The sequence below is a fragment of the Mytilus edulis genome, chromosome 4 (genome assembly GCF_963676685.1).
Source record: "Mytilus edulis chromosome 4, xbMytEdul2.2, whole genome shotgun sequence".
Classification (NCBI taxonomy): Eukaryota; Metazoa; Mollusca; class Bivalvia; order Mytilida; family Mytilidae; genus Mytilus; species Mytilus edulis.
In genome coordinates, this window is record NC_092347.1 from 57,291,177 (window position 1) to 57,304,648 (window position 13,472).

Sequence of the window (13,472 nt, forward strand, 5' to 3'; positions counted from 1 at the left end):
TATTGTAACAGATAATGTACATGTACTACTTGCTTGGATATAAACTGGTAGAAAAAGAAATAAGCAGTCCTTTAGATGAAGATTTTGAAAGCGCATCATCATTATTCCAAGCCTTACCCAAAGACATAGTTCAGCAGGTAGTTTTCTGAGTTGTGTAGTGTATTTGCAAATTGTTTATATTTTTGTTTCGTAAGCATTCATACTGTAACTAACAAAGCATCATTCAATTAAAGCAAGACAAATCATTTTTTTCTATTTCCAATATCATATATTCTCTAAAGTTTAACATCTATTTGAATATTTTACGGATACTTAAAAAGAATAGATTTTTAATTCAATTTTGAATTATTAAGATTTTTCTACTTTTTCGCCCTAAAGACAGCCCGTACCCTTTATATAAACTCTCAAGCATACATCTTAAATATGTTTCAGGCAGAAAATACATATGTGATGGCTTTGGACGGTGATGTTGATTTTTCACCAAAAGCTCTCCAGTTACTGATCGATAGAATGAAGAAAAATCCCAAAGTCGGAGCAACATGTGGCCGCATTAAACCAGGAGGATCGGGTATTAAAATTAATCGATAATTATCATTCCTTTACAGAAAATTATCAGATCAATAAATAGAATACAAAAAATATATATCATAACGCTTTATTATCATTAAACAATAGTGAAACATATCAGCCCTCTTCATAAAGAAACAAAAATGAATATTGAATGGCGAATTCACAGTCCAATGATTGAAAAATATTGAAGCAGTAGTACAAATATGATTTATCGTTAGTGCGTACTCCCCTTACAGCAAAAGACGAAATTTAAGTTCTGAAATTAAAAAAACAATATCGCACCCAATTTTACATCTTATTCGATAAAAGGAAAAAATATAACAAGGGGACGAACACAAAATGTCAAAAAAATATATTCATCTCCCTTAAGCTGGGGTCACACATTCACGATTTTTACTGCCGTCCTTGATAGGACCATTCCCGATTAAAATTTATCAAAAGTCTGATCAAGATCCTATGAATCGTGGATGTAAATTCAAACTTTAAAAATTTAATCACGACAACAATCAGATATTGTTCAGGAAGCGTCGATATTCAACCGTTTCCAAGCGAATTTATCCCGATAATCCCCTTCTAAATCCGTTTCTAATCCGATTTTTATCTTTCGCCAGGTAAAATTCGACCGAGTCTGTCACGACTGCGTCCCGATTCTACCGAATGTAATCCGACAGAGATCAGATAGTGACAAGACAGTGAACCGACGCTGACGGAAGTTATCCGTTCGAACAAATTTCTCCAGATCATTCCCGTTCCACAGGACACCATCCCGAATACACAGAACATTGTTAGGACTTCGATCCGATACAGCAGAATCTGTCACGACATAGGCACGATTGTAATACGACTAGACAAAATCGGCTGAGTTTCCCCGAATGTTACGGGACGCACCTAACTGTCGGGGTGCTTTGCCGAACTATTCGGACCCTTCCCGACCAGTAGGAATCTGTTACGAACTAAAACGACTGCGTTCAGACAATAATAGGACATTCCAGATAATTGAGGATACTAATCCGACTTTTTCACTTTTCGTGTCGTATCGCTGTCTGATTTCAAACGGGAGTAATAATCGGCAATGTGTGAACCCCGCATTAATCTCTCTTACACATTTACAAAATTTGAAACACTGTTTAACAAATATTTATTACGAGTATTCCCTTTAAAGGAACATGACGATTACATTAAAAAGCATCATTGCAGTATGATTTAAAATCAGAAGCCTGTATTTTGGTGGTTTTCGTGTGTTGCTGTATATCATATTTTTTTTCGACCATTGTTTTTGTATATAAATCAAGCTGTTATTTTTGTTGTATGGAGTGTTTTACGTTTGTCATTTCGGTGCCTTTTATAGCTATGTGGCTTGAGTTTTCGTAGTATTGAAGACCTATAGTTTCTAGCTGCTATGTCATTTGGTGTTGGTGGAGAGTTGTCTCGTTGGCAATCATACTACATATTCATATTGGTAAAATAACGAAATTTCAGATATCTTGAAACTGAATTCTAAATAAAAGCACACTTTTGTGTTGTACAGTACTAATGTGTAATCTGGTAGTTTGTCATGTTTAGTGTTTCAATTGTGAGGTGCACTGTTTTTAAATGTTCATGTTTATATATTTAAACAAATTCACTATACGTTTTTCTTGAAGGTCCAGTGGTTTGGTACCAGAAATTTGAATATGCTATTGGACATTGGTTGCAAAAATCAGCAGAACACGTGTTTGGTTGTGTATTGTGTAGCCCTGGATGTTTTAGTCTTTTCCGAGCTAAAGCTTTGATGGACGACAATATCATGAGGACGTATGCCAGTATGCCAACAGAACCAAAACATTACTTGCAGTATGATCAAGGTATCCCAAACCTCTGCCATATTTATTTTTTAAAATGTGCTTATGTTATCACAACAAATAAACTCATCATAGATACCAGGACTAAATTTAGTATGTACGCCAGACGCGCGTTTCATCTACAAAAGACTCATCAGTGACGCTCAAATAAAAAAAAAGTTTAAAAGGCCTAAATAAAGTACAAAGTTGAAGAGCATTGAGGACCAAAATTCCTAATAGTTTTGCCAATGACAGAATGCCAACAGAACCAAAACATTACCTGCAGTATGATCAAGGTATTCTTATTCCCTGCCGTATTTATGTCTTATTTGATTTTATGTTATCACAACAAATGACAGCATGCCAATAGAACATAAAAATGATCCGTCGTATAGAAAATTTCATAATACTTACCATGTTATCCCTTATAATGGTATCGCGGATTTATAACCATTATTGATTATTATGAGTTAAATGTCCCATTCAAATGATTATGAGGAAACAAACTGAAAATACAAGTAAAATTCAATTCCTTAAACTCTACATCTGTTAATATTTTGAAAGTACATATCAATATAATGACACAACGACAGTTTCAGTTTGTGTTGAAATATCTCGAATATATTTTGATGCATTTATTCAGACTGATATATCTGGATATTACTTGTGGCAGCAGCAGTAGTTTGGTCCACAATATGTGACAGAACATCCACCGTATCCATACAAATGTGCAACAGAATTTGTATATAGATGCAGAGCGTTGAAACATTTCAAACTGAAACATAAATGAAATTCTAAGATAAGTAAAACAGCTTCAAAGTCGGATTCACAAGAAATATGACATGTTATTTTTACCAAAATGTGACCTACATAGTTAGACATATTATCGGGTTTGTACTAACGTGAGCCACACGACGGGTACCACATATAAAGCAAGATCTGCCTTACCTTCCGGAGCACCTGAGTTTTTGGTGGGGTTCGTGTTGTTCAGTCTTCATTTTTCTATGTTTTGTTTGATGTTTTGTTCTTTGTGATGTTGGTTTTTTTTTTAATCTTTTTTAGCCATGGCGTTGTAAGTTTATTTGCAACTAATGAGCATTGTCTTATCGGGGCTTTTTATAGCTGACTATTTGGTATGGGTTTTGCTCATTGTTGAAGGCAGTACGGTGACCTATAGTTGTTAATGTCTGTGTCATTTTGGTCTTTTGTGGATAGTTGTCTCATTGGCAATCATACCACATCTTCTTTTTTATATTGAATGTCCATTTAGGTATTTTTCGCCTCTCTTGAATATCGAACATTAACAAATAAGTTACTATGGGAAATGTTAATTTATTTCACAAATTCAAAATGAAATTCATATTTATTAAGTGAGAAAACAAACAATGTATGTCAATCTTTTCGTCCTGAATATGTATGGTATAAATGCCACGAATAAACAAGAATCACTCGTTTTGGTCCAAAGACTTCCCTTTGACCTTTAGTGCCAGGCATTATTTGTTAAATGAAGAATAATGAAAGTTAGCTAACAAAATATCGAGGTTGGTTCGAAATGAAATTTTACTTCAAATGCAACTACACACTTTAAAAAAAACATTTAATGCAAAAATGTGCTATAGTACTTGTTCGATTGACATTTTCGATTGGTGTTTTAAGTTTATCAGCTGACACTTAATTTCCTTTTTGGAAAATTTCTTTACAATTTATCCTATGGTTGATACCGTTATATTCTATATATCAATACCTGGCATCTGTTCCCTTGCAAATGGTTTCACATGTTGTCTTGCTGCTACAATTCCGTCTGACAGATCTGATTTGCCCATTGCTCCCCGTGATTCCAAGGCACATAGACAATGCACGGTCATCTTTTCGACGTGGTTCTGTAAAATACAAAACAAAAATTTAGAAACTGATTAAAATGAACTGACTGTCGCTTTAGCAGTCATACCACATCCAATTTATCTTTTTTTTATTGACTGAGTTAGATGATTTGATGTTAAAGTATAATTTACGTTTTCATTTGATTTTGAAATAACGCAGTTTTTACGTACGTCTAAAGTACTATTTTAGATAACCTTTATTGAACAAAAGAAAGGTGATTGTCGTTTGACCTGAAACTCTGAAATGCTTAATTAAGTGCATATCTCTGTCACAATTGTCGCTTGTCCAGATTTTTATTCCAATCAAAAGTCTGAAGTACTGAACATCGGATGACCGCAAGTTATATTGGATTATGAATAAATGACATTATCCTGATTTTGAGTAATTTCTCGCAATTTGATTGGCTGATATTATCCTAACAAATTTTAGTACATTTTTTAATACGTCAATTGAAATTATCTCCCTTATACCATTGACTTAATAAAAAAACGAATTGCTTTATAGTCCTCATATTTTTAATTTTTCACAGTTTTAGATTAAATATCTGAAATATATTTGGTTGATATTGTTCTTATATTGAATTTGAATATGATAATATGTAATATAAGAAAATAAGGATAAATGCGTTACACAGTGTGCAATTGTCCTAATACAAAAAATACGGAATTTATTGGGTCAATAAAATTCTCATTTTAAGGTTTATGTACCCTTCTGTAGCCATTTTTGTACGAACTTTTCAAACTTCAATTGAATCAAAACTACAGATATAATGAATAATAGAAATAGGCCATTTTGTACATATTCCAAGGGGAAACTTGATGCAAAGGATTATTTTTACTGTTCCATTGCATTTAATAGAAAAAGAGGACTTTGTGGCAAATAAATCAAGATTTTTATAGAAAATCCACAGCCTTTATCCTTGTACTCTCTTATTTGGCAATTTGATGACTGATAGATATAGGATTATTGCATGCAGTGCTAGCATTGATTTCCTTAAAACAAGTTTATAAATGTAGTTATTGGTTAAGACAAGTATAAATATGGCCAAAATCAAGTACACCTTTTAGGGTGCGCTCGACTTTAGTGACTCAGCACGAGGTGTTTTGGAATTTACAGGTTACTTAGAACTTTTTGTAAAAAATAAACACTAGCACATCATAGAAAATCAAGTGAGTAATTTATGTTTCAAATTTTATAACAAAAATCTCTGTATTAAAGGCTGTGGATTTTCTATAAAAATCTTGATTTATTTGCCACAAAGTCCTCTTTTTCTATCAAATGCAATGAAACAGTAAAAAATAATGCTTTGCATCAAGTTTCCCCTTGGAACATGTACTAAATGGCCTATCTCTAATATTTATTATATCTTTAGTTTTGATACAATTGAGGTTTGAAAAATTCGTACAAAAATGGCTACAGAAGGGTACATAAACCTTAATACAATTGCACACTGTGTAACTAATACTATGATACCTGCCAGACAGGTACGTACACCTTACAATTATTCAATACACTTAATTTAAATGACAAGTTAATCCCAAAACACAATTTTCGGTATGGTTGCATAGATATTTATGATTTTTTATTGGTATATACCGGTATTTCTCACGACAAAACTTTTTCAACTTTTTATTCATGTTCTTCAAAAATATTTTCACTAGTATTCATTGAAGAAATTAATTGAACAGCGATAACGAAATCAATGTTATTTTGCACCCGATAATATCTGCGTATTTATTCGAAATACGTTCGGTTATCAGTCAAAAGGCCAAGGGGCCTCTGCAGAAATTTCTGCAGGAACATAACACTGGTATGGTCTCTTAAGGTCACATCCAATGTAAAAATAACAAAGAATGGGAAAAAATATTGCCTACACTGGCAAAACTAATTACTTCTCTCAGTTATTTTCTACTCGAAAATGAAAGAAATTGAATGGACTTATATTTACATTCTTCTTTGTTTGATAACAGGTATTTGACTAGTCAGTGAGACAGTATTATTATATAACATTCCCGTACTTTTCAAGGCTTTTCCTGGAGACAATCCACAGAAAGCTATTTTTTCCTAAACGTACACATTAATCTTAAACCAAACTTGTCGGCATGTGTTCTTACTCCTAAACGTTATATTTTGGTGGAGATGAAGCACGTATTTTAAAGTCTCTCGTTTTACCATTTTTCAAATAGATACAAATAATAGCTCGTTTAAGTATATAAAATCATATTTGAAATCATCATCTCGTAAAAAGAACTCATTTATATTACCTTTTTCTAAAATCTGTGCATCAGTAATCCGTTTTATATCATCAGTTATGTTGACTGTCAGATTCGTTTTCACGTTATCAATATATCGCTTTACGTCTTCCTCTAAATTCAATGCTGTAAGAACCTCTTCTATTTCATCTTCACCAGAGCTTCCATCTTTTTCTCCATTGTTTCACTAACATATTCCTTGACACGCTTATTGGCATTCGACAAATCGAGGGTGGCAACTAGTGGCGCATTGTTATTATCAAGTAATGGTGCGTCAACTCTGTCACTGACGGCATTTGTAAGTGTGTTTGAAGTCAAAAGAAAGAATACAATTTCAATCATCTTCATTATTAACTGGAATTTGCTCTAAAATATATGGGAACCTTGCCTTAAAATAAATCCTTTATAGACATTGTCCGGAAATGTTAGCGTGATTTCTATATAAGTGTTGTGTTTAGTTTTGTTACAATTGTCGATTCTCCTTAAAACAACAATTCTATGTTATCATCCTTCAACTTTCGTGAGATCTCCAATCCACACGTAAGTGCTGATACTTATAAATGAATTGATATTTTCCTATATTAATGGCTAACACTTTATTACAGTTAAGTTGTTTACCTCTTATATGATAAATACAATAGATTATGATTGCGCTTAGGAAGTATAACAAAATTCTTCTTTTTTAAGGGCATCAAAGTAATTCTTTTTCATTATGGTTCATAAAAATAATAGTTTGTTTGTGTCCTTAACTGTTTACAAAACTTTTGAATTTTTGAAAAACTAAAGCTTTACTACATCCGGAATAGATTACCTAAGATGTATTTATGCTCTTCAACTTCGTACTTTATTTGGCCTTTTTAACTTTTTTGGATTCGGGCGTCACGGATAAAATAAACTCATCATAGATACCAGGACTAAATTTTGTATATACGCCATACGCGCGTTTCGTCTACAAAAGACTCATCAGTGACGCTCGAATCCAAAAAAAAGTTTAAAAGGCCAAATAAAGTACGAAGTAGAACCCCGTTTGCACTAAGGACCAAAATTCCTAACAGTTATGCCAAAAATACAGCTATGGTAATCTATGTCTGAGATAGAAAAGCCTTAGTTTTTCAAAACTTCAAAATTTTGTAAACAGTTAATTTATAAATATACACATATCAATGATAATTCATGTCAGCACCAAAAAAAAAGTGCTGACTATACTGGGCTTGTGATACCCTCGGGAAAATAAATCTCCACCAGCATGGCATCGACCCAGTGGTTGTAAATAAACTCATCATAGATACCAGGACTAAATTTTGTATATACGCCAGACGCGCGTTTCGTCTACAAAAGACTCATCAGTGACGCTCGAATCCAAAAAAGTTAAAAAGAGGGATGAAATATACCAGAGGGACAGTCAAACTCATAAATCGAAAATAAACTGACAACGCCTTGGCTAAAATATAAAAGGACAAACAGACAAACAATAGTACACACGACACAACATAGAAAACTAAAGAATAAACAACACGAACCCCACCAAAAACTAGGGGTGATCTCGGGTGCTCCGGAAGGGTAAGAAGATCCTGCTCTACATGTGGCATCCGTCGTGTTGCTAATGAGATAACAAATCCGGTAAATAGTCTAATTCGGTAGGTCACATTTATGAAAGGGAATGGGATTGTAGTTACGACGTAAGGAACATATCCGATATCATTTGTGAAACAGTTATTCAATAAAGGTCAACCAACTCGTGATGGCGCCCGTAAAATTTACGAAGAGATGATTTTAACTTTACCATTTGGAACTCTTGATTTAATAGCTTCCTTGTGAGCAACAACCCTCTATCAAGAAAATCATGAGAGAAAATGCAAGTACGGGAATATCGTATCAATTGGGAGATATATTCAACGTATGCAGGTGCTGCTGGAATGTTGCTACTTAGAACTGGAAAGTTCACAATTGAAAAGCTTACATAATCTCTTTTGTAGACGAAACGCGAGTCTAGCGTAAATACAATCTTTAATCATGTTATGTATGATGAGTTTATTTACAAAACAAAACATTCTGTCATATCTATATATATGCTTTGTATCGGTTAGTGCGACAGTAACTCAATTTTGCATATGACAAACAGTTCACAAAAACTCCATGTACATGACAGAACGGGTAAACTTATGTCAGTTGTTGTCTTGCAATAAATACTACATAATGTTACAAATTACACAGTTATGTTTTATTGAAGATCGTGCAAGTTGGTTTTTTTTCCTTTGATTCATGCATGTTTGTCATCTTTATACACAGTTGGGCCCTTTATAGTTTACTGTTCTGTGTGAGCCGAGGCTTCGTGTTGAAGGCCGTACTTTGACCTATAATTGTTTACTTTTTATACATTGTGACTTGCGTGAAAAGTTCTCATACCACATCTTATTATTTCTACTTGAAATGTGTTTATCATTACTTTTATGGAAATAATTGAATATCCCTCCATAAAATAAAAATGTCTTTCCGTCAAACAAAATACTATTACCTGATATCAAAACATTTCAGTTATCCTGCTACCTAAAAATTTATTTCTGCTAGGCTCGATAATGTACTGTAAATTCATTCTAGAAATCGGGTATCAAACAAATTTTTGCCATAAAGTGTTGTTTGCAATAGAATCTTGAAAGTTCAATTGTATAGACTATTATGATTTATCAGTGTGAACACATTTAAACCAAAATTGCAGTTTGAAATCATGTAGTTGTCTAAAGCAAGTTATTGCAGACGAATATGGCGCAAATACAACAGGTTGGGGACAACCCGCCAAATGGGGAACTATTCCACAAATGAATAACAACCCCTCATTTGAGTAATCATTTCATAGTGCTAAAAACAATATTTTCTAAAAATAGGTCTTTTTAGTTAAAATGGCACTAATTTATAGAAAATGGAACAACTTCTTCCCAAGAACAATATTTTTAATATGGATTTTATAAAAGTTAGTAGCCTTGAAAATAGTCAAATTTTCAAAATGTTCACATGCTTGTATCTTCTCAATAAATTAAGATAGGGATGATCATCTTTTAGAAAATATGGTGCATCTTTCATGAATATGTGCCATTATACGAAAAAAGACTCAGTTTAAAAAAAAAATTTTTTTAGCACTACCAAATGATTACTCAAATGAGGGATTGTTACTCATTTGAGAAACAGTTCCCCATTTGGTGGGTTGTGTCCAACCTGTACAAAATTTCAATACTGATATCTATGATGAGTTTATTCATAACCACTGGGTCGATGCTGTTGAGGTTTTTATTCTCAGAAGGTATCACCAGCACAGTAATCAGCACTTCTGTGTTGACATGAATTATCATTTTAAAATAATTATGGTCATAATTATAAATTAACTTAAAAATTTTGAAATACAAAGGCTTTTCTAACTTCGCTGTAATTGGTAAAACTTTTAAGAATTTTTGGTCCTTATAATACTCTTCAACTTCGTACTTTATTTGGCCTTTTCAACTTTTTTTATTCGAGCGTCACTGATGAGTCTTTTGTAGACGAAAAGCGCGATACTACATAATTTAAATCCTGGCATCTATGATGAGTTGAATTAATATGTATTTTAAATTTTGTTGTATCCCTAAATGTCTTAGCAAGAGGTGTTAAAGAATTGACAATGGTAGTCTACGTGACATGTATATGATTGAACAAGCCACCAGCCATGATGAATATTTTTTGGATCTTTTGATTATTTGACATGCGTCATGTAACACCATTTGCCTTCACATTCATGCTGAAGCAACATATTTTTTTATATAAATATACTGTTTATGAAAAAACTTATAAAATTTTAGTATTTATCACTTCATGAAATTATAGTCTTAGAAATTGTTTTACATTGTCTTATCGGGGCCTATTATAGCTGACTATGCGATATGGGCTTTGCTGTCTGTGTCATTTTGGTCTTTTGTGGATAGTTGTCTCATTGGCAATCATACCACATCTTCTTTTTTATATTTGAATAAAATTGAACTCCTTTCACTTGTTTCTTTTTTTTATAGGGGAAGACCGTTGGCTTTGCACATTGATGCTGCAACAAGGTTATCGAATAGAATATTGTGCAGCTGCGGAAGCAGTCACATTTGCACCTGAGGAGTTTCGAGAATTTTTCAATCAAAGGCGAAGATGGATGCCATCAACAATGGCAAATATTTTGGATCTTCTAATAAGTTACAAGCGTACAACAAGAAACAATTCAAATATCTCCTATCTTTATATTTTCTATCAATGGATTTTGTTTCTGTCGTCTATTCTTGGGCCATCTCTTGTATTACTGGCAATGCGGTCTGCTATTAGTTCCGTTTTTAAGGATAGTGTTAGTCCATGGGTTGCTTACCTTCTGATTTATGGTCCTACTTTAGTTTTTATTTTCATTTGCCTAAAATGTAAAACACAGACACAGTTGACAGTTGCAATGGCTCTAAGTGCAATTTACGCAATGTTTATGATGGCAGTTTTAGTTGGAACCATTGTTAACATAGCAGAAGAGGGAATCTTTACGCCAACTGCTGTTTTCATGTACGTTCTTATTGGAATCTTCCTAATAGCTGGTCTTTTTCATCCGCACGAATTGACAGATTTATTCTGGGGACTTTTGTACTTCGTGTGCATACCAGCCGGATATTTATTTTTAATTGTTTATGCAATATGTAATCTAAACAATGTATCTTGGGGGACACGAGAAACACAAACGGCGGTTCTCGAGCAGCAGTTTGATGGAAAGCAACGGCGAAAAAAGAAAACAGAGGAAGAATTTGGAGTTGTCTCTGAAGATATTCTTGATGATATTCTAAAGCAAATAAAGACAACAAAAGTTAAAAATGCTTCGTATATAGATCTGATTCCATCGTACTTTCAATGGCATAATAATCTTGTACTTTTACGATCTTTAGAAAGCGTGCAGAACATTGTTAAAAATACTGAATCGACAGTACCTGATGATGGTTCTGATCTACGACAAACAAGAAGAAAAAGAGTAAGCCTTGCACAAACAATCAAAGACAAACCAGATTCGGAATCTGTAGATGATACATCCTGGGCTGAAGATCACGGTCAAACTAAAGAATTACAGGATGACGAGAAATTATTTTGGAAGGACCTTATCCTGAATTATCTGAAACCAATAGATTCGGATAAAAAGAGAGAAAAAGAAATAGCTCGAAGTCTTAAAGAGTATCGAGATAAAGTAGCTTTTGCATTTTTCTTTGTAAATGCATTGTGGGTTGTCGTTATGTCTGCAATGAATGAGGTAAAAGGTCAGTTGAACATAAAAATTCCAGCAATTGGTAGTAACACAGTCATTGAGCCACTTGGACTTATGTTTTTATCAATATTTGCCCTTCTTCTCTTTATGCAGTTTATTGGTATGATTCGACATCGATATGGCACACTCCTTCATGTTTTGTCAGCAACAACTCTGAGACAAACTCAGGGAAACCCTGAATCAATAATCAACCGAATAAAAGATATTTCTTCCATTTCGCCGGCCAGTGAGCCAGAATTTGTCACCACCAAATTGAATCACGTAGGCGAAAGTGGTGCTTCGGATACGTCAACAGTTGACATGGAAGAAATCGACCAAATTTACGAGAACATCTATGACTTAAGGTCGAAGAAGAAAAATGAGCTTGGGAAATCAGTAAAAAGACCTACAGCTCATCTTTCCAATATGCCATTTGATCTGAAAAAGACATTTCGTACAAATGTTAAGACTATGAAACGACAACATAAGGGCAATAAAAGGTATAAGCAAAAAACAACTGAAAACAAAGTTTAGATATTATAGGCATATTGATTCGGTATCATTGGAAAATGTCAGAGACCGAGACTATCAACGGTTAATAAGACAAGATTGATTTCACTCGCAGGATTATATTGATGTCAATTTAATTTCAATTTTTCAGTTTAAATAATTATATATTTTGGTAAACTTTAGTAAAAACTCGTCCAAGCAAAGTCAATCGTTCACAGTTTAAATGCATGTTGGTTTTTAGTATAATTAAGGCAACCCAAGTTATGGTTCCAACTTCTTAAAGTAAAGTTAAACTTAGAGGGATTTTAATTAAGAAACTTTTGGTCAGAAGCTCTTGTGGTAGTCACTCGGTCAGAAGTTGTGGTAGTCATTCGGTCAGAAGCTCTTGTTTAAGTAGTTGTACATCTTTGTTTTTCTGATAAAGCTCTTAAGCTGGGGTCACACATTCACGATTGTTACTGCCGTCCTTGACAGGACCATTCCCGATTAAAATTTATCAAAAGTCTGATCAAGATCCTATGAATCGTGGATGTAAATTCAAACTTTAAAAATTTAATCACGACAACAATCAGATATTGTTCAGGAAGCGTCGATATTCAACCGTTTCCAAGCGAATTTATCCCGATAATCCACTTCTAAATCCGTTTCTAATTATATTTTTATCTTTCGCCAGGTAAAATTCGTCCGAGTCTGTCACGACTGCGTCCCGATTCTACCGAATGTAATCCGACAGAGATCAGATAGTGACAAGACAGTGAACCGACGCTGACGGAAGTTATCCGTTCGAACAAATTTCTCCAGATCATTCCCGTTCCACAAGACACCGTCCCGAATACACAGAACATTGTTAGGAATTTGATCCGATACAGCAGAATCTGTCACGACATAGGCACGATTGTAATACGACTAGACAACATCGGCTGAGTTTCCCCGAATGTTACGGGACGCACCTAACTGTCGGGGTGCTTTGCCGAACTATTCGGACCCTTCCCGACCAGTAGGAATCTGTTACGAACTAAAACGACTGCGTTCAGACAATAATAGGACATTCCAGATAATTGAGGATACTAATCCGACTTTTTCACTTTTCGTGTCGTATCGCTGTCTGATCTCAAACGGGAGTAATAATCGGCAATGTGTGAACCCCGCATTAGGGAGCACACA

At 34.0% G+C, this 13,472-nt stretch overlaps 1 protein-coding gene and 1 long non-coding RNA gene across 4 annotated transcripts in view; one reads left to right on the forward strand and one right to left on the reverse strand.

Annotated features, from left to right (window-relative positions):
• LOC139520029 (chitin synthase chs-2-like) overlaps positions 1-12,511 on the forward strand; it is a 36,423-nt gene extending 23,912 nt beyond the window's left edge. For all 3 annotated transcript variants that reach the window (XM_071312418.1, XM_071312417.1, XM_071312419.1), the window contains 4 exons: positions 12-137; positions 433-568; positions 2,214-2,414; positions 10,558-12,511. In XM_071312418.1, the coding sequence (XP_071168519.1) occupies positions 12-137; positions 433-568; positions 2,214-2,414; positions 10,558-12,332 (2,238 nt within the window). In that variant the 3' untranslated portion in view covers positions 12,333-12,511. The remainder of the gene's footprint in view (positions 1-11; positions 138-432; positions 569-2,213; positions 2,415-10,557) is intronic.
• On the reverse strand, positions 640-7,002 carry LOC139520030 (uncharacterized). The gene is made up of 3 exons (XR_011663792.1): positions 6,536-7,002; positions 4,135-4,270; positions 640-3,165 (listed from the first exon to the last, which is right to left on the reverse strand). It is a non-coding gene; the product is annotated as an uncharacterized lncRNA (long non-coding RNA).
• Positions 12,512-13,472: the final 961 nt, after the last annotated feature.